Source organism: Lissotriton vulgaris, chromosome 5 (assembly GCF_964263255.1).
Source record: "Lissotriton vulgaris chromosome 5, aLisVul1.2, whole genome shotgun sequence".
NCBI lineage: Eukaryota > Metazoa > Chordata > Amphibia > Caudata > Salamandridae > Lissotriton > Lissotriton vulgaris.
Genome location: NC_141693.1, coordinates 343,968,270 through 343,991,039, shown reverse-complemented (window position 1 = coordinate 343,991,039; position 22,770 = coordinate 343,968,270). Strand labels below are relative to the sequence as shown.

General features: G+C 45.9%; 1 protein-coding gene across 1 annotated transcript in view; it reads right to left on the bottom strand.

Moving 5' to 3' along the window:
* Window positions 1–22,770, bottom strand: part of ESPN (espin) — a 1,077,204-nt gene that overhangs the window by 221,577 nt on the left and 832,857 nt on the right. Inside the window, exon 9 of the mRNA XM_086921582.1 lies at window positions 21,139–21,337. Coding sequence (XP_086777708.1) covers window positions 21,139–21,337 — 199 coding nt within the window. The remainder of the gene's footprint in view (window positions 1–21,138; window positions 21,338–22,770) is intronic.

The window sequence follows — 22,770 nt, the reverse complement described above, 5'->3', positions numbered from 1 at the left end:
ATAACTGATAGTCATTATGTTTAATGTTTTTATTGTTGAAGGAATTTTTGGTATGTAATTAAGTAGAGTGGGACTGTTTCCAAAAAAACTGTTGTTCATTTTAAAAAGGTATTTGTTACTAATTGTTGACATTTTTAATAATTCTGTAAATTAAGTGTTTAAATAAATCTGCTTGAATCACTGGCGTAACAGCATTGGATTGTTTGTGATTATGTTAAGGCTCTGGATCGGCCTCTCTGGAATAGCTGTGAAACTGTTTGTACCCATGTGATTACATAATCATATGTCTGTTTTCTTTTCTTTCTCTGCCATCCTGAATATTAGAAATCTAATTGTAATATGTTTTTTTAAGTTGGCCCTTGAGCTAATATATTAAATGTATTTATTAATTGAACTAGATGATTTGTGATCATATTTGTGATTATATGCAAATAAAAAGAAAAAAAATGAAAGGGATCAGTAAATCTATCCCCACAAAAGTAAAAACACTTTCCCTACTAAGTAGTTTTTTGTTTTTAAAAATTTATGTATTTTTATTTATGTTTTTAAGATGTCATCTATACCAGTATTTGTTAATATTATTAAGTGGACTTTTATTTGAATGTTTCAATTGTTTTGTATTTGCTTTATCATTTTCAGGACACTTTTTTAAGTTTAATGTATTTATCTAATTTTATATTTGTATTTATGTTTTCTTTAAGTTTTTTGTGTTACTTATAAATGTTACCTTTAGCAATGTATTTTTAAATTTAGTGTCTATGATTGAATAATTATATTTTATAATTGTAATTTTGTATAATTTAACAATTAATTTGTAATTTGTATAATATGATTGGTATACTTTTTAATTTTTACATTTGTAATCAATTATATTAGAAATGTATCTATTATTTTAACAGATATTCATTTTTTCACTTACATCTTATTTGAAGTTAAATATTTTTTTTAAGTTTTCAGGTTTATGTTTTTGGTACTATAATTATTTCAACATATTTTGCATATTTGTTAGGTTAATTAATCTTTATAAAGGTATTTTAATGTTAAAGACTTGTATACATACTTATACTTTCAATATTTTTATCCACAATATTAATTTCTTGTAATCAACACGCTTTTACTTGCCTTGCAATCATGTAAAGTCAATCTATTTTGCTGAGATTTTGTTTTCCACAATATTTTTAAACTTGATATTATGTTATAGAAGTGCTGTGCTTACGTGGGAACAATTCCTTCAAATATTATGCACAACATAGGTTAAGTGGTAGTAACAGTACTAATTTCATCCTCACAATGTAAAGATTGTACATTCTGATGTAGTTCTGCTCCAAAGTAGTGCTGTTAACATGCTTTTATTCAAAAAGGCTTGCACATATCTACACTCTGTTCATCGGTATTGCTCCTGCTCTTCCGTTGCATGCTCAGGGCAACACAGGTGTGTGGGCATTCTTCTCATCAGTGCTCTGCTTATCACATGACTGGGAAATCAGGCTCCATGCAGGTGCCTTCGGGATTTCTAAGCACATCATTGACATCCTGCCCTGCAATGTAATAATGTGTGCAATACCATGGATTAGGTACGTCGGGATCTTTGCCTGCTGCAATTTAATGGCATGCATTACACCATGCATATATTATGCTGGCAGAGCCTACAGTGAAAAGCAAGACTTTCCAAAAAACCACAGAGTTATTGTTGGATTACTGAGGTGCAAGAAGTTCTGATGGTTGAAGTCTCTCACTGCCTGGGATAATATCTTAGTCCACCTGCATGGGACTTGTCTTTGATAACCAATGACCTTTCAATAGCAGAGAATTCAAGGAATTTCTCATTTGACACAATGTCGAGCATCAGAAGAGCACACCCTGTGGCCTCAGGCCACTGGTGTTGTTGAATGATTCATGTATAACCTTAAGAGAGATTGATCCAGTGAATATCAATGGATGAAATCAGTCTGAATCAAGCCCTGTGTCAAACCCTTCATGCCTATTGATTGACACCTCATTCCACAACTAATGAAAGCCCTGCACTTTGCTATTTGGGAGAGCCATCGGAACTAAGCTACCACAATGGGCTCAGAACCGATCAGTGAATGCCAAAGAGGTACATTCCGCAGACATTTCTCGAAAGTACCAGATGAAGTCCTATGCTCATCAAAGCTGGTGCTCTCAAGTAACAGTCTTCGATAAAGGTGATGTGGTACTAGAGAGACAGAAATGGAAGCAGAAAATGGACACTCCATTTGCTGCTAAACCTTTTGAGGGTTGTGATGATAAGGGGCACATGTTGACAGCACATTGTCCCAGAAAATCCCTCACAAGAGACTTATCACAATTTAAACATTTACCTCACTGTTCGACAGCTCCTGAGGCCGTGAGCAAGATAATTCGGTCAGAAAGTCCTGCTCGAGCATCTGAGCCCACGTCATCGGTGACTAGTCCAGGTGTAGCTCAACTACCTCGTACCACCCGATCTGGCAGACCAGTATGAGCACCTTGATGACTCATTGAGGAAATGTGATGCGAATTGTTATTTGTACTTTTTGTTTAACAAAGGAGGACATGTAGTGACTTTGATGTTAGGAGCGCTAGGACTCTTGAGGTTCTTGGCAGACTCTGATAAGGAGTTTACGTGGTCTGTTGGGAGGTGTTAAGGTGTGGCTATTAAAATTATGATGTAAGATGTGCAATGTGTGATTGTACAAGAAGAAATAAAGACATCTGTTACAGAGCTCCGTGTGTGGCGCATTCATTTGCATGTTCCCGGGCAGGGGACGACGCTACAATACCATATTGAGTATATATAGTATACATCGAGGTTGTAACTAGGCAGCCCCTTTCTGAATTCATGATATTCATCTGTCCTAAAGTGATAGAATAAACAGGGCAGGTCGTCAATTCCTTTAAGTATTTTATGAATACATTTATGTGTTCTCAGGACACCCCCGCGCCACACGGCCACCAGCTGTGTGAGTGCCCCTCGCCCCTCGCTGCTGCTCACAGCCTCGTTGTGCTGTTTTGCCGCCCTAGCTGCCTGCCTCGCTGCTCCCTGCCCCTCCGCCGTGTTATCGTAATATTTCGTGGTTCTGCTGATTTTTCATTGCCTTGTGTTTTCTCTTTGCTGTTGTCCCCTTGTGCCTGTGTGCGTTTTTATTGCCTTTGCATTGTCCTTATTGTCGTCCCCTTGTGCCTTGCCCACCCCGAATCCCGCTTCCCGCCGCCGTTCACGCGGCCACGCCCCCCTTTTGTTTTGTGTCCTCCCCGCTCCCGCCTCCCAGCTGCTCCTCCCTCCCACTTGTCCATAAATGGCGACCGCGCGGCGCAGGTGAGTGTGACCTGTTCTCAGGACACCCCCGCGCCGCACGGCCACCAGTTGTGTGAGTGCCCCTCGCCCCTCGCTGCTGCTCGCAGCCTCGTTGTGCTGTTTTGCCGCCTTAGCTGCCTTCCTCGCTGCTCCCTGCCCCTCCACCGTGTTATCGTAATATTTCGTGGTTCTGCTGATTTTTCATTGCCTTGTGTTTTCTCTTTGCTGTTGTCCCCCTGTGCCTGTGTGCTTTTTTATTGCCTTTGCATTGCCCTTATTGTCGTCCCCCTGTGCCTTGTCCACCCCGCTCCCCGCTTCCCGCCGCCGTTCACGCGGCCACGCCCCCTTTTGTTTAGTGTCCTCCCCGCTCCCGCCTCCCAGCTGCTCCTCCCTCCCACTTAGCCATTAATGGCGACCGCGCGGACGCGCAGCGGGCGCGCCGATTGTGCGCCAAAGGCGCGCCAAAGGCAAGCCCGTCTGCGCCCGTCCGCGCCTGGACCGCGCCCAGCGCCGAACCCCTGGCCCCCACCGTTGCAAGACGACCAGACAGACCTACGACGCCGCGGCCCTCTACGCACTCAATGCCGGCCGGAACCCCACCTGCTGCCGGGCCGCCCCGAAATGCATAAACGTACCCCTTCACCTGCACAACCTGCAAGTTCACCTGCCTCCGAACCTGCACCACGCCCGCCAAGCCAAACTCCAGCAGCGACCTCAAGTGCATCCTGCTCAACACCCGCTCCATCCACAGACACGCTGTGGAACTCTGGAACCTCCTCGACACAACATCGCCTTCTTCACTGAAACATGGATGAACGCCTCCTCAGTCCCCAACATCGCCATTGCCATCCCGGATGGATACAAGATCATCAGGAGGGACCGCGTCAACCAGACCGGAGGAGGCATCGCCATCGTCCACAAGAACACCATCCACATCACGACCGACGCCGATGACACCTTTGCCACCGTCAAACACCTCCACTTCCAGATTCACACCGGCCCAAAGACGACCCTCAGAGGCACCCTCATCTACAGACCCCCGGGATCACGCGCACAATTCAGCGAAGACATCACGGACTTCATCAGCCCACACGCCCTCCCCTCCGCCGACTACATCCTCCTAGGGGACCTCAAATTCCACCTGGAGAACAACAAGGACCGCAACACCGTCACCCTGCTGGACAACCTCGCCAACCTCGGACTCAAGCAACTGGTCAACACCCCCACCCACTACGCCAGCCACACGCTTGATCCCGTCTTCTCATCAAGCAAGCACATCACCTTCAGCCACTCCTCCGGACTCCACTGGACCGACCACAGCTGCGTCCACTTCAGCTTCAGAAAAACCACAACCAACCACCACCCGCAACAGGTTCCTCACAGGAGCTGGAGAAAGATCACCGCCGACCAGCTCACCACCTCCCTCAGCCAGAACCCACCTGCCAGCACATCGGACCCCAACGAAGCAGCCCGCAACTTCACGCAGTGGCTGACCACCTCCGCCGATGACCTCGCACCACTGAAGAACCCTCCCAGCAGACCCAGAAGCAAGAAAGCCCCCTGGTTCACAGACGAACTCAAGGACTCCAAGAAGACCTGCCGCACCCTCGAGAAAGCCTGGCTCCTCGACCAGACCACTGACAACATGACCGCCCTCAAACACGCCACCCGCAAGCACCACCAGCTCATCCGCACCACCAAGAAGAAATCACTGAAGGAGCGACTGGACAACAACGCCCACGACAGCAAGGAACTCTTCAGCATCGTCAAGGAGTTCTCCAACCCCAGCACCGGCAACAACGACATCACCCCTTCACAAGATCTCTGCGACTCCCTCGCCTCATTCTTCCACCGCAAGATTTCCGACATCCACAACAGCTTCGGCGCACCATCCACGCACCCAACCACCGAACCAACGCACCCCACCGCCACCCTCCGCACCTGGACCACGGTGACCACCGAAGACACAGCCCGCACGATGAACACCATCCACTCCGGCTCTCCAACCGACCCCTGCCCCCACCACGTCTTCAACAAGGCCGACTCCACCATCGCACCCCAACTCCGGGACGTCATCAACACCTCCTTCAACACTGCCACCTTCCCGGAGAGCTGGAAGCATGCCGAGCTCAGCGCCCTACTAAAGAAACCAACAGCGGACCCCACCGACCTCAAAAACTTCCGCCCCATCTAGCTCCTCCCTTTTCCTGCCAAAGTCATCGAGAAGATCGCCAACAGACAGCTTGCCGCCTTCCTCGAGACGAACGGATCCCTCGACCCCTCGCAGTCGGGTTTCAGAGCCAATCACAGCACCGAGACCGCCCTCATCGCAGCCACCGACGACATCCGAGCCCTGCTCGACAACGGGGAAACAGCGGTACTCATCCTCCTGGACCTCTCCGCAGCATTCGACACTGTCTGCCACCGCACCCTAGTCCAACGCCTCAGCAACACCGGCATCCAAGAGAAGGCACTGAAGTGGATCATCTCGTTCCCTGCCGGAAGAACACAGAGAGTCCGCCTCCCTCCGTTTCGATCCGAGGCCACCGAAGTCATCTGTGGCGTCCCGCAGGGATCATCACTCAGCCCCACCCTCTTCAACGTCTACATGAGACCTCTCGCTGCCATCGCACGCCAACACAACCTCAACATCATCTCCTACGCCGACGACACCCTGCTGATCCTCTCCCTCACCAGAGACCCCGACACCGCCAGAACCAGCCTCCACTAAGGGATGAAAGACGTTGCCGAGTGGATGAAGAACAGCCGCCTGAAACTGAACTCAGACAAGACGGAAGTCCTCATCCTGGGACCATCACCGTCCACCTGGGACGACTCATGGTGGCGCCCAGCCCTGGGCACCGCCCCCAAGCCAACAGACCACGCACGCAACCTGGGCTTCATCCTGGACTCCTCCCTCTCGATGACCAGACAAGTCAACGCCGTCTCCTCATCATGCTTTCACACCCTTCGCATGCTTCGCAAGATCTTCCGATGGATCCGGACCGAAACCAGGCAGACGGTCACTCAGGCCCTCGTCACCAGCCGACTGGACTACGGAAACACCCTCTACGCCGGAACCACAGCCAAGCTACAGAAAAAACTCCAACGCATCCAGAACGCCTCCGCCTGACTCATCCTGGACATCCCCCGACGCAGTCACATCTCCGGCCACCTGAGGGACCTGCACTGGCTCCCCGTCAACAAGAGGATCACGTTCAGGCTCCTCACCCACGCACACAAGTCTCTCCACGACCTGGGCCCCAAGTACCTCAACGACCGCCTGGCCTTTTACACGCCCACCCGCCAGCTACGGTCTACCAGCCTCGCCCTCGCCACCGGACAACGCATACGAAGAGCCACCGCCGGAGGCAGATCCTTCTCCTACCTGGCGGCCAAGACATGGAACTCCCTCCCCATCCACCTTCGGCTGACCCAGGACCACCTCTCCTTCAGGAGACAACTCAAGACCTGGCTGTTCGAGCAGTAGCGGACCCCTTCCCCCAAGCGCCTTGAGACCCTTCCGCGTGAGTAGCGCGCTATACAAGTGTTATGTTTGATTGATTGATACTGTGCCACATCGTAAAATACTTCTGTTCAATATTTATCCGCACTGTACAATGTTACTTCTGACTCTATTAATAAAGTGAGGCTGTTTTGTGTTTAGTTGGATGAACATGCTTTAAACAGAAACAAAGGTGAAGAGTGAAATGCTTGCCAAATGCGTGGGCACTGCCAATCACTTGGGATTGGCATCCTTGATACACAAGCATTACAAGAGAATACAGATAAATACTCAAACAGTTGTGAATGGTACAGTAGCATAGCCATTGTGTTATGGGGCCTAGAGCAAGGAAGGAAAGGGACCCCTGGCTGCTGTTTGAATCACAAGATACAGCAATAATCAGGGTTGAGCGGGCCCCAGTGCCACTGAACGTGCAGCCCCTGTTTCCATAGCCTTATATGAGTCATGGCAAAGCCTACACAAATCTATCCACATTTTTGTAAATGTATCCCACACCCCCAATTCAATTGCTTTGTGGGAGATCTGTGAAGGGATAGCTGGGAAGCAATAACGTCATAAAAATATAGACCCATCTTTGTGTACCTCACACAGGCAGGCTGTGGCCTACCGATTGTCCCGAGGGGAGCCGCCATGTATCTTCATTTCATTTCGATGTAAATTTCAATAAAGTTTCATTGTTTGCTCCGAAAGTGAATGTGTGGTGCTCATTTCTGTGACGACACATGCATGTCACCAGTTGTGATTGTGCGACATCAGGTGGATTATTTTGAACATGTTTCGGTGTAGCTGATGTGGCATGTCTTTCGTTGGGGATGCCAGGGAGGGGTGGTGTGGGTGGGTGTTGTGGCCCTCTTGGGTGTCCGTGCTGCGTGTTCAGTTGCTCCATGGCATCTATTTGTCTTCAGGTGTGGCTCTGGGCTGTGCTCGCTTTTGTGGTGCAGGCTGTGGTCCAACTTTACACCAGGCCAGAGCAGGTGTTAATTTACTGCTGCTACCACGCCTTATAGCGTGTTTTGTGTTCTTATCACTGATCTGGCTGGTCGTTGTGAATGTTGAGGTGTCGTGTTGTCGCGGCACTTTGCACGGGAACGCTTACTCTGCATCTCATTAGCGATAGTTGCGGGGCCTCTGTGGCGATGTTTTTTTAGGCTGCTATTGAGTGAAAACTGGTGTTCTGGGCTGTTAGAACCAGCTTGTGAATGGGGGGTAAAGTTATCACGACTTTGGCTGCGATAAAGTGCCGTTAATTCGGCGATAGCTCCTTGTGGATGTGCCCCATAGACTTACTCGGCGGAAATGCTCCTGTCTTTCCATGAAAAGCACGTATTTCACACAATGTTGTCTCCATTTAGTATATTGGATTTGCGCACTCAACCCGCTGCTGATGAAAGACATGCTAAGTCCTGCCAAAATCTTCTGGTCCAGTTCTTCATTGTTGCTAATTGCATTGCCTTGCGGCTGTAGAAGTTTGTCTATTGTGTGCCAATCGGGCCAAATGAATCTCAATTATGAGGACGTTTACTCCGTTAATTATTATTTATAAAATATATATTTCACACATCCCTTTGAAGCCGACTATCTTTTAAAAAGTCAGTGGCAATCTGATGAATATTATCTAATGATGCATATATATGTTCAATGTTATCACATTTTTTAACTTTGTATTTAAATGCTTGGCTTAGCAGGAGACGTGAAAGGGGACTGAAGGTGCGAGGGCAACAATAGAACGCTTGTAAAACAATCTAAAATATTATGTCCAAAAGCTGTATTTACACTCGTGTCTCTTTATTCACTTTTTAAAAAGGCCCACATTGTTCACAGAAGTTGCCCAGAGATGTAATATATTATTTGTCTTGGACCATCCTGCTACATCAGTAAATACCTTTGTTTTTTATTTACAAATGTTGAACCATCTCCCTTTATTTTTTGGAATATTTAAAAAAGATTGAAAGCAAAGTAAAATCCATAGGCAGGAGCACAAAAGACCACATTTGTGCTGTAGACACATTTTTGAATGTGAAGATGTGATGAACTATAGAATGTCCGTCATTGTACAGTAGCTTTATAAATGCCAATTGTACGTCGTAAGTTTGTATGAAATTGTAATTGTAGCGTTCCCTAATGAACAGAGATAAATGCAAGGTTTTGCTATTTTCGATTTTCGCATTCACAACCAAACAATAAAGACCCATTTTAAAGCGACAAAGTGAAAAGAAAGCATGAAATAATATTGCAGAACTTTTTGAGTTTGACAGAGCAACAGATTGTAAGTACTTACTCTTCCTTTGTCTCAGAGCTGTCACTCCTAGGTCGAAAAAAGCGAATCACAGAGGTACAGACACCGAGGAACACAACGGTTTTGGAAAAGCCATGGAAACCAGCAACGAGACACGCGACAAGAAGCAGCCATATAGGCAAAAGGAAAGGAAAGCAAAGGAAAGAGGAGAGTCGACACACAGACATTGAAAGGAGGCAGAGCAAATCATGCGAGGAATGGATTTTGGCAAAGGAAAAAAGAACAGTAAGAAATAATTGTTAGTAGGAAAAGAAATAAAATAAGAATGTATGTGAAAGAGCAAATTTCATAAAGATGTTAAACATTTGATGTAAAAAAAGAAAATATAATTAATTGTTATTTGAAATGCATTGCAACCCTTTGTGTACATTAGCTTCTAATTCATAAAAGGAGCAGAGGTTTTTATAAATTAGGTTTTAATTGGACGACAATTGCAGAAAGGTGGAGGAGTATTATGTGGTGATGCTGGTTAGGGTTAACCATGCAGTACTCTCACAATACCTCAATGATGGTCCTTGGATTTACAATGATAAATCCTCAGCTCAGTCCTGGTAGAGTGGCAAAAAGCATTCAGGCTTAACTAGAGAAATATACATTAAGAATTTCAGAGTACCAACGTGGACGATAAGCAATTGACACCACATGAAAGAAATCCAACACAATTTATGAAAATGAAGCAGAACTTTATATAAACCTAGACACCAAAATGAAGTCAATTGGATAAGTATAACAGGAGTTATGGATTTTAGAATAAAAATTAAATCAGTGCAAAACCATACTGCAAAACATGATCTTTGCTGTCAATGGTAAAAAGCAGTAGTGGCAATCGGTCATTTGCAGGTCAAGTTGCTTGGAACCCAAATTGGGTAAAGGTGATGCGGGCCCAAGAACCAAGCCACGACAGTCAGTTTGATTTTACCTGGCTTGAGAAGCTTAGGTGTAGAGTTGTCCTGGCTGACCTTGGTATTGAAGAAGAGCCACAGTGAAACTGGTTTTACCGCTTACAAGGCGCTGGTGGGGAACCGGGTGCAAAAAGTCAACAATAAAACCATTACTTATGTCATAAGAAAGTTTGGCAGAGTTCCCTCGAGGTGCAGATTCGAGTAAAGGGGATGGTTGCCAGACTTGCAACCAACAGGCCTTGGCATCGGTAAACTTAGCAAACAGTTATTCCGATGTCCGGAGGGAAATGGCAGCCACTTGCTGGATATTAAGATTATGCTTCCCACAATGAACTGGGCCACCTACATTTGGGTGATCCCTTGGAGGGCCCGATGGCCAGCGATTCCTTAGTTCTGCACTTTTCTTTTATATGCGGTGTGCTGGGGACTAGTGCTTCCAGTCCAGGGGAGTCTGGATTTGCCTTTGGCTCTCAAAGGGGTCCCTCTTTCGGGTGATCGAGATTTAATCCTGGGTGAGTTGCAGTTGTGCAGTTCCAAGAAGGTGGCCACAGGTGCAGAGAATCACACCTTTGTCACACAGACCTGTTGTTGCAGACACGGGTCTCTAATTTGTCCTTTGTTGCTGTCAGATCTGAACTGAGGTCTTGGTGTCAGGGATAGCATTAAATCCTGGATTTAGGGGCATTGGGGCTATGGGTGCAGTTGGCCAGAGGGCTACTATCCCCACTGGCTAATCAGCCCCCAAGGTAATCACATCCTGGGGTGTGGGCAAAGGCTGGCATGATTTGCAGGTAGGGGGATGGGTGATTTCCAGGGGTGGGGGGGTGCGCAGGGGTCGTGATTGCGAGATGGAGGGTCAAAAATCACTTACTTTGCCGCCGCCCGGTCCCGCATCGCTGCTCCTGCTCTCCTGCTTCTGATTTTGGGAACAGGAAGCAGGCAGCCAGACTCCCTCCCCTAAGCCAATCACAACGCTGCAATTGCAGCAATGTGATTGATCCTAAAGCTGTGACACGGTGCTCAGCCAGGGGTTAGAGAGGTGGGCATGTTCTACATGCAGGCTGTAATGCAGCCTGCATGGAGAAGTGGGAAAGTGCGCATGACCGGTTTGGGCGGCCCAAGAGGGCTGTCCAAACAGTCACTGCACTCTTTTAGGAGTGGGCAAACCACTCCTCCACTGCCCTGCTTGCAGAACAGCCCCGCCCACCCACAAAGCAGGCAAATATAAAATGATAAGGTTATTATCATTTTATGTTTTTGCTTCTGCACTGATTGAAAGCGGTGGGGTGACGCTCCTCCACCATAGCGGAGGAGCTGCCCTTGGGTGTGAGTCAAGTTTTCTACCCAGAACCCTCCATTCTATCATGTTTAAAAATTTCAGAAGTCTTCTTCAGCTCTAGAAATATGGTAGCCCACCATAGAGGTGTGGCTACCCTTCTGGGTCTATATCCTGAATTCCTAATTTTCCCGTCTGCCCAGTTGCAAAGGTGCCTGGGGGCAGGGATAAGGCTGTTTCCTCCTTTGAAAAGTAGCCTGGTTGCATATCACTGGCAGTGAAGGCTTTGAAGCTCAACACCTTGATGTGCCACTTTACTAGCCATCCTGTCAGGGAGGGAGCTGTTACCTCCTTCCCATCCATGCATTTGTTTCTGTCTCCTGGGATAGTTCACACCTCCTGGAAGAGGTAAAGATTACTGACTTGGCGGCAGCAGCTACCGGCTGGCATTCCGAGCACAGAAAAGGTTGAGGCATCCAGGTGAGCAACCTCTAAGGTAGCCACCTGGGTGCATGCCACATTGTCCTCGACACAAAATGCAGTTCAGGGGTAATGAGGCACATTGCTTGATACCAAACATGACATATTTCTGTGGTACCATAATGGAGCTGCAACCTTGTGTTTGCCAGGGTGCCAGCCCATGTTATCCTATGGATACTTATAGTAGCCTTAAATGGTAAAGGCTGCTATCGGGACATAGCTTGCACATATGTGTCCACATCTTTAACATAATGCACCCTGCTCCTGAGCTCAGAATGCCTTTCTTGAGGTGACTCACATATAATGAAAATAGTACATTGACTTTGCCACACATGGTGAGGGCAAAGTTGAGTTCGAGCAGTTTGCACTGCTCCTGCAGTCTGCATTGGTAGGGCTGCTGTCAGTAGTTTACTTGGGTCACTCAGGGTGGCACAAACAGTGCTTCAGGCCCCAGTGACACCTTTAATACCCATGCCCTGGATACCACTAGTACCATATACTAGGGACTTATAACTGGGTTAAAGTCCTTGCCAATTGGTTGATGTTGCATAAAGTGGATCCCACCAAAATAACTAACTACCCCACGTTTGAAAACACAGAAGTAATGTGGGGGCATGGCCAAGCAACATGTCTGACAGCATGTACTTACTGTGGTGCCGCGGCCTGATTTCTCATCCTAAATATTTCTGGGGACTTTGGAGCCACAGATGAAACTCTGAGTGTCTTCTGTGTTTCCTGGAAGCCACTGAAGGTGACCAGTAACCAACATACCACAGCCATGCCCTGCAGAGCCGAACAGAGAGATCGAGGAGCCTTACTTGGGAGCACTGGGGGGCACTGAGTGAGCACGGTCTCTTCAGATAATGATCAGGGGGTGTCTGTGGCCCTGTGCCTTCTGGGAATTGCCTGGCATGACCCAGGAATGCCATTGGGAGTCTACACAGTCCAATCCATCCTAGCAGCAATGGGGATGTGATCAGGGGGTGCTGAGGAGGATAGTAGCTGAGAGGTACTGTGGAAGCCCACATAGTCATACAGCCTGGAACAATGAGCAGAGAAATTAGGGAGCCGCTACAGATGGTGGGCAGCCTTCTTCGGAATGCTGCTGATGGTCCACGCTACCCGATTCAATATGGTGGCATTGGAGGACGATACAGCAGCTGCCGATGGCGCTGACAGGTGGAGGAGAACATAGACATCTGCATTTGAATCAGGGAGAGGTACCTTCGAGAGGAGGCTTCCACTATAGGACAGATATTGGCACACCTGAGCAGTTTATAATGAATAACCTAAAGCTGCAGTTAACCTGAAGGGGAGCTCCTTTGCTAAGAAAATATTGGAGCTGCTTGCTGGATGGGCATGTCCTGCACTTTCTTAGAACTGGGCCCCTCAGGAGTGGCTAGCTTGTCCTCGATCTTCCTGTAGGTCTCACTGGAGATCTTGGAGGTCCATGCGGCAGATGGCAGACTGCGGTCCACAAATTATGTATTGCTGTTGCTGTCTTCCTGCCCGACTGCCTCTGTTGTTCCTTGGTACACTCAAAGTGGTCATGGCAAAGGATAAAGCCCCCAAAATAGCGCAAAAAAGATGGAGAAGTATATATATATATATATATATATATATATATATATATATATATATATAGATATATAGATAGATAGATAGATATATATATATATATATATAATATATATCACCAAAACTGGGAGAGTGCTGTGTGTTATTTGACATTTGGTGAAAGATTTTACACAAGGCTTGTCCAGCCCCGTCATGTGCCCCAGCTGTGAAAAGAGCGCCCTTTGTAGTGGACGTCATTGGTGATTGTGGCACTAAGTGGAGGCTATAGGAGAGCAAAGATCTGAAGTTAGGATGGCTTTGTGAATGAATACAGTAAATGGAATGCTTGATGACGTCCAGCGGCACCACGACCCGGAACAAGGAGGTACAGCCTTTCCCATCAGAGTGTATCTCCATAGCAAAGAATGGTACCCTTGAATGCTCATGATATTGGCTTACTGGGTAGGGCCTTGGACTTCTTCACTTAGGGAAGCAGCTGGTGACTCTTCTCAATGGCACTAGGTGATGGTTATCTGTGGGTGTTCTCGAGAGGTAGACATCCCCTGCATGTCATGATCGCAAGTTAGTGCCATTCTGGCAGATGTTAGTAATTGTATTTTAGGGAGGGTTTTCCCACTACCCAGGCTGGGCTACTGAACTGTTACCGTGTCAGAATTGATGGATAAGCTTGCAGTTTGTTTCTTATATTGTGTTTATCTGAGTGGAAAGGTTAGGAGAGATACAGTTTATAGTTCGAATGTTGGGCAACAGCACATGGGCTCATTAGAAATGCAAATGTTTACGTATCACAGAGCACATGACGCTCAATGTCCCTTGCAGATAAACAGATCTCCTAGGCTGCGAATTATAGCAGACCCTCTGATGATTACAGGGATCATAAACACCTGGCAATGCCTGCGCAATACAACATAGTATTGTGAGGGGGCTCAATAACTGCCAACAGAGATGCTGGTTATTGAACTTCCCTAGGAGATACTAGGTGGATAATGCCTGCCTCCAGGAGATACACCTTACGGAGGAGGAGGCTAATAAGATCAAAGAAAATCGAGAGGACAATGGTTCTCATCTAATTCTTCATTCTATGTCAGAGGAGTGCAAATATGGCTAGGGTCCCTTTCTGACATAGGTACTCTTTGACAGATATTAATGGTAGGTATATACTGTTACATGGTGAACTAGATGGGAGGGACATATGTTTCCCTAATATATATGGCACAATACATGGACATTCCCGTAGGCCAGGTGGAACATTCTAGCTATGCCCTGTACAGCAATTTAGTAAGTCACCACTAAACCAGCCATGACTGAGACAATGAAAAAGTCATGACTAACCTAGGCTGTTTCAGCCTCTGGAGACGCATGCAGCCGATGCAGCGAGAGTACTCATGTCACTCCGCTACGCACAATACCTACAACCACTTAGATCGTTTTATAACATTTGACCTAGCTTCATCTAGGGCACTCAGGATGGACTACCTGACCAGATTTTTGTCTAACCCTTCCCCGGTACTGTTATTTTTATAAAATATTTATAGAGTTAACAGCTACCCATGTGCGGGCTTCCCGGCCCTGGCAGCAAAACAGTGAGGACATGTGGGAGGTTTTACTCTGCTTGGGTGCAAAGGTTAGTTTTCAGCTATATCCTAAAGCTGAGTAAATTCTGGTCTGATCTTAACTAAATAGGAAGAGTGTTACAGAGTTTTGAGACAAGGTAACTGAAGGACCGGCCACCCCTCTTGCTCTACTGACTCTAGGAACGGTTAACAGAGTGAGCGTGTTTGATCTCAAATCTCTAAAGGAAGTGTAGGGAGTGACAAGATGCTGAAGGACATGTAGTCCCTGAGAGTACTTTACCCTGTGAGCAATGCAGAGAGCCTTAAGTTTTATTCTCTCTTTCATTGGCAGCCAATAAAGTTGCACCAAGGCTGCTCGTGCAGATTGTGTTTTAGACCGTCCCGACAATGCTCTGGCTGCAGCATTCTGGGCAACCTGCAGCTTTCTAATAACATATGAGGGGCTGTACAGGTAGAGTAAACGCTGTTGTCCAGTTGGGAGAGTATCAATCCCTGGACCACTGTTCTCCAAGACTCCATAGGAAGACATTTGAGTTTCTTCCGAAGAGACCTCATAAGTACCTGACACCTTTTTTACTTGAGCGGCCATCAACAGGTCTTCTTCTAGGGTGACACCATTACTTCAGACTTGGGGGGGCGGGGACAAGTACGATGGCCAAAGGTATTGGTCCCAGAGTGCTGGATTGTTTCCTGTGACCTCTACCTCAGTCTTGTCCCCATTTAACTTGAGGCAGCTGGAGGCCATCAATCGCATGTCCATGATGCCGGTGCAGCTCATTAAGATATACCCAGGCAGAATGGCTGCCTACCCATGGCATAGGAAGAACGGTCAAAATGTGGGGCTTTCCTTTTGCCCCACTCCAGTGGCGACAGCCTCCTCTTAACTCCGCTTTTGCATCAATTTCATTGTCTGTAATTTGTGCTCTACTTATTAAACCATTCTGTGATGACATTTCTTCTCATCATGCTTTTACATCCTTATTCATTCATCCTCAAGCAAGCGAATGCAAATTTCCAAAGTTTCTCATGCTTTGGTGGGCCAAACGAACCTCTCTCCCCAAAACACGTACAAAGGCATGGTTCTCTTTAAGCAGTTTATTTTTATCCATGGCATTTAAGATGTCATTGTAGAGGATTATGGGAGTTGTAGGTTTGTGTTTAAAGTAGTCAGTGGATTGCCAGGTGGTAATCTGGTGTATAATGAGGAGGCGGGTCTGAGAAATGAGGGAAGGAGTTTGCATTTAAACAACGCGGGTTGAAGCTGAAGGTAATGCTTCAACCCGAACGGAAAAAGAAGGATGACATCAGTTTAGCAGGTACGCACAGAGGGTAGAGCTGGGGGAAAGGAAGGGAAATACCGAGGGAAAGGAGGGTTGGAATCGGGAGATTGAGAGAAGAAGTTGAGAAGTAAACAAAATGATACTGAGTTGAACGAGGGGGAGAGGGAAAGGTAGAGACCCGAAGGGAGGGGGAAGAGCTTTTTGACACACGGATAGAATACAGCATGAGGAAAGGTCAAGAAGTTTAATTTAAAAGGAACAAACAGGAAGAATGGGCAACCATGAGGGACGAACATTTTCTAAGGTAGAAAGTAGCGGGGATTAAGTTTCTTAAAAATGTTTACAAAAAACGATATGAAAATGATAGTAAATATATGTCCTATTGTTTGTTTACAGTTTTCCCTGACAAAGGACCCGTGTCAGGGTCCGAAATGCATTGGATAAAAATAAACTGCTTAAAGAGAACCATGCCTTTGTACGTGTTTTGGGGAGAGAGGTTCGTTTGGCCCACCAAAGCATGAGAAACTTTGGAAATTTGCATTCGCTTGCTTGAGGATGAATGAATAAGGATGTAAAAGCATGATGAGAAGAAATGTCATCACAGAATGGTTTAATAAGTAGAGCACAAATTACAGACAATGAAATTGACGCAAAAGCGGAGTTAAGAGGAGGCTGTCGCCACTGGAGTGGGGCAAAAGGAAAGCCCCACATTTTGGAGGTTCATATTCATCACATGCAATGTGGGCTTGGCATGTCAAGCAGTGAGCACGCCACATGACAAAGACTGTGGTTATAATGAGTGTTAAACATTTGGTTGTAAGAAAGGTGTGCAACCCGTTTCCATGTTAATAGGAAGAACGGTACCACATGTTTGTACCAGGTGTGGTAATGTCCTCTGTAGCGCCATTGGGTTACTAAGTCAGAACACCTAAACATAGTCACTGGAATACTATTCGATTGGTCCCCCTGAAAGCTGCTTTTGGGGCATTATAGGTAAGCCAAAAAAGAGAGAAATACAATACAAATTTCTTCCATAAATGCTGGTACTGGCAAAAAGATGCATGGAGAAATGGTGGATGAATGCCATAATATTGATGCATGACTCTGGGACACGAAGGGGTAAGCATTGGCAGAGGAAACGCACCTTAAGCTGACTAGAAAAGACAACAGGGTTGCAGAGTCTGGGGAGCGTTGTTGAAAGCCTTGAGTTCTCCTGAGCCTCCATATGGGATGTAACCGCCATCCCGTTCATTAGCTGATGGCGATGAGTAAAATGTGATTGGTGAATGTAAAAAAACAAGGGAGAAACGGAGCCTTACTCGCCCAATAATTCGAGTATACCTGGGGTTAATAACCAGAACCTAGGGGGAGGCGGAGAAACAGAACAAGGACATTGCTGAATGTACAATAAGTGGCTCCCATGCATCTGCTGGGACATGTATTGAATCCGCATCATCATTGTTAGATTGTGGTGTTATATGCTGGTGGTGCATCTCTGACTTGTGACTTGAACTGCCATTTCATTTCTTTATTTCTTGTTTCTTTTGTTTAACACAAAACCAAAAGGAAATATAAAACAAAAAAAGATCCAACGTACTTCCACTTGACACAGGACTGCTCAGTGACTGACTGATGGAAAGGTTCATAGAAAAATATAAGAGGGCTTGTAAACTCAACTGATGCCATTACCACAAATGTGTCTCCTGGGTATTGAAGCATGTTGCACCAAAAAAAAAAAAAGCAGCATTTGAGCAATCTTCCTCATATAAATACATGTAGCTATCCACTGAAAGAACCCTGAAGCACAAAAGCCCTGATTACGTGTGGGTAGGTTTTTTATTTTTCTAAATTGGTGTTGGATTTTTCTTGAGTTTTCACTTCATTACTGTTTGTTTGGTGCTTAAATAATTAACACATTGCCTTTAAGTTAAGCCTGATTGCTTTTGTGCCAAGCTACAAGCGGGTTAAGCACATTTTAGTTTGGTGTCTGCTTGTGTTTCGCCCTGAAAAGAATTGCTGTTGCTGCTTGAGCAGAGTTCCAACCTCTTCAACAAGGTACTCAATTTCCTACCAATATACTCATACCTTATTATCCATGGTGAGATGAATAAAGGAAGGAGAGGTACCCTATATGCAAATTCCTGAAACTGTCTTCTTGATGAGCTCCTAGCAATCATCTACCTCCCGGCCCTTTTCATCTGCACCCTCAAACAAACTGTGCTGGATGTCCCGCTACTAAATGTGCCCAAAATCAACCCAGTGGAGCAATCCTGGACAGTGTTTAACTGCAATATTTTGCAACAATATTTAGTTTTTCTTTCTTAAATAGCATCTCTTCTTGTTGTGTTCTTCACCCACCTACTAACAGCTGCTAAATGTGTCCATATAATCTCATATGTGTGTCATGTGCATGCTATGCAATTGTTCCTACCTCATCTCCTGTAGATATGCTTTAATTTGTAAATAAATAATAATTTTACAAAAACACCTCTTGCATTGCACCACTTATATTCTACTCTTGCTATTTTATTTTGTACCTTGATGACGTAATCAGAATAGATATCTAAACCCAGAATTTGGACACTGCCCTCGACAGGACACTCCCACACTCATCGTGATTTGAATCACACCAAGTTCCACATTGCGCCACTGCTCTGTAGCTAGATTTACACAATAAAAGTTGGTATGTGCTACTCATCACCATATCCACTCACTTTCGGTATTCTTAATAGGCGAATGATGCCCTATTAAGACTCAAAGCTCAAGCAGACAGCATTAAACCGAAGTACACCCTAGAATGTTTATTGTTAGTGGTGCAGGACCAAGTACAGAGATAAGCTCTTTTCTCTTCACAAAAGGCTCCTTTAAAAGTTCGATAGATGTGTTACAACTGCCAATTTCTTGAATATTGAATTTGTTTCTTTAACTATATTACATAGTTCTCATAAAATCTGAATAGCAGGGGTTGATGTTATATTTTTGAATGTTAAAAGGTTAAATTCTCCCCTAAAAAAAAACAAGATTGCCAGTGCTGTAATGCTTTAGACGATTCATCTGTGAGATGAATCTCTGCTCTGAGAGGATCTGGCTACAGTTGGGCATCACACCACAGGCAGCAACACAGGCCTTAAAGAGTTAACAAGGACAAACTCTTTCATTTACTTTTGCTGGTAGTTGTGTTTTTGGTGTTGTATCAAACAGCCATGTAAATAGACATGTGTCTTTTCTCTCCCATTTTGTGGATTCTGTCCTTTAAACCACAGCTCTTGAATAACCCACAATACAGTATGGAGGGTGTGAGGTGTCTATTGTGTTTTTTAGTCTACTTCCTTCAGCACCTCTGCTGAACCATTTTAGAGAGGTTGAACATCCTCTTCTTCTTGTGCATTTGATCGCACCTCCGGCACTACCATGCTTCGACTTGAGGCATCATCGCATGTACAGCCCTCTCTGGCATCTGCTCTCCTTTTGGTCACAAACCTTGCAGGGCACCATCCTGGCACTGAGCTTCTTCTTGGCTGGGTGATGGATGAAGAATTCCAAAATGATGAAACCCCTGGGGCTGTGTTATGCATTTTTATTGTTGGCGCCGGGTTCAACTATTAAAAGGTACACCCGGTGCAAACAATGAAAGTGCGCCCTTTTATGCCCAAGGCACTGCCCCGAGGGCAGCCGCGAACTTGCGCTGGACTCAGGGCAGCGCATTCATGTGAAAACACCGAGTGGCTGCTTGCAGCCGCTACGTATTCTGGCAGTGCAGGTGGCACCCACCTGCACTTTTACAAGGGGATTAGAGTTCCCTTGCAGGCGGATGCAGCCAGTGACTGCACCTGCCTGCAAGGGGATATCTGGGGGTCAATAGGACCCCCTTTCCCACCTCCAGAGGGCCCCCTACAGGGGACGAACTCGCTGTGTACCCCCCCTGAGAGCTTCTTTGCCTTTGCATTAATACAGCGCAGAGGCAAAGGAATTCCCTCATTTGCATAGGGCACACCCCCATGCAAACGAGGGAACACCCCCTGAAGGTAGCGCTGGTGCTTTAAGTGCACCAGCGCTATTGGCATTACTGAAGGGGACGGCCAAGCATCTGCACACCTTCTATAATACCAAAGTGCCATGAGAGTGCGCAAAGTGGGCGCAAATGCCCATTGCGCGCCCGGGGCACTTACTTTGATACAGCCCCTGGTGTTCTTCTCACGGGCCACAGTCATCCATGGAGAAGATAACCTGTTGCTCGCTAATGCAAAAGCTTGAGGTTCAGGTGACATTTATAAACTACTTGGCCTTCGGTCTTTTGGTTTATAAATGTTAGAGTAAGCACCGGATGGCAATTTAGGCACACACTATCTATCTATCTATCTATCTATCTATCTATCTATCTATCTATCTATCTAGTCCCCCGCATCCGAAGAGCGACAACAGGAGGAAGGTCCTTCTCCTACCTGGCCGCCAAGACCTGGAACACCCTCTTGACCGACCTTCGCCTGACCCAAGACCACCTCTCCTTCCGGAAGAAGCTCAAGACCTGGCTGTTCGAGCAGTAGCGGCACCCCCCCCCCCCCCCCCAAGCGCCTTGAGACCCTCCGGGTGAGTAGGGCGCTCTATAAATGCCTTGATTGATTGATTATCTATCTATCTATCTATCTATCTATCTATCTATCTATCTATCTATCTATCTATCTATCTTTCTTCAAGGTACATGGATGTAGTGTGTGAATAGTAAAAATATACTTATCTGCACATTCGTTTGATAGGTGATATTTAGCCTATGATATTTTTGCACATCAAGATTTTGACCATGACATTCAGAGACACACCACCCCAATACGCCAGTCCACCCCTGAAGATGAAGCGCTGCACCTGGAGTCTGTATGCTGATAGAAGACCCCGAACCGGGGCCATGGAAGAGCAGTGAAGCTAAGACTTACTTCCGGTGGAATTGGAAGAGTGTCGCTGGCTGGAGCCTGACCGGGATAAGCGGCCCTCTGTTGGCAGTGGTGGTGGAGGTGGTGGGTAGGACATGCTTTCTGGAAGTGGAGGAGGAGGGGGAGGGGCAGGCAGCTCCCCCGCAGATTTATTCTCAGTAGCATTTCCGTTCTGCACTGTGTCATCCGCCAAAAGGGAGCCCTGAGAACAAATGGGAGGAAATAAATGGAAAACAGTGAGGATAGCAACAACCCTGGCTTGATCTCATTGTTCAAGCTTTACTGTGACCTCTTTGACTGGTTTTGCAAATTAATAATTAATATTTGCTTTTGTTACGTGATCCTGTTTATACATATCCGTCGTTATGCAAACGCATGTTTGTTCTTTCAATTATCTATTTTGGCACATCCTAAAGTCAAAGTAATATCCTTTGGAACAAAGGCAATGTCACAAACCTCAAAGGTTCCCATACCTGCGCAAGCACATCCTGAGCATAGAATTAGCTGGTCACAAAAATGCAACCATCAGAACAGACGGACCAGTCACACAGAATAATACCCTTACGTTGGACTCGTGCCTATATGTTGTGTTCTCTGTATTAGAATATGCATAGAGGCTGTGGATGCAAGTCAAACAATTTAGGGTCCCAGATATCACCGGGTTGGTTGCAAACAATGAGGGCAAACTGTGCACCAACCTTTCACACCCTGCCCAGTATGTTTTGATGTGACAACTTACTAATTAGCTGCGGGGCACAATGAACATTTGCAGAAGGTCACAAAGCATGGACACATAGCAGTACATCTCCAAAATTGAGGAGGATGTCCCTTTCATACCTCCTCCTATTTTTATAATTTGTAATGGTTTGCAAAACACACCTTTTTGTGAAACATAAAAAACCTTTCTGACTTGTACAAAGAAGTCAGGACAAAACAAAACCCTCTTGTCATCCCAAACCCTACATTTTTGAGAGGTGCAGACTTTGCAACTGCAATGGTGTTTTGTACCAAAAGGCCAATAGTTGTAAAATCGCTGACTCCTGAGCATTACACAGGTTTCTAGTGATTAGCCAAAAAACAAGTCATGCGCAATTCTAGGCACTCAGACAGTAAAATTAAGTAATTCTGATCCAAAAAAAGACTCTCCCAGAAAACGGAGACTCTGAAGATGTTGAGTAAGTGTTTGGGATGCGTTCTGTGTTGGACCTGACATTCTTGGTGTGGTATTCCCCCAATGTTTTGCCTTCCAGCCTCCTGTTTTTTCTGATTTCATTTTTGCTGACTTTAGGATTTTGCGCACTTTACCACTGCTAACCAGTGCTTAAGTGTTTATGCTCTCTCCTTCAAACATGGTAACATTGGATTCCACCCAACTGGCATATTTATTTTACTTGCAAGTAAAATAAGGGTGGGAGGCTGGTTTTATTACTGGGGGTCGGTTTTGTAGCATTGCTGTAATATCCACTACCAGTAACACAATCAGCAGGACTGTACAGCATAAAGACTCACTTCTTACTGCAGAGTTCCTTGTTTACCCAGCAGTTTTAAGGCAACAAAAAAGTGTCAAGATTGATATTGCAGGTGATTTATCTTCCTGCTGGAGAGAGAACAGAGTTTTATCTATTGGTAGTTGTG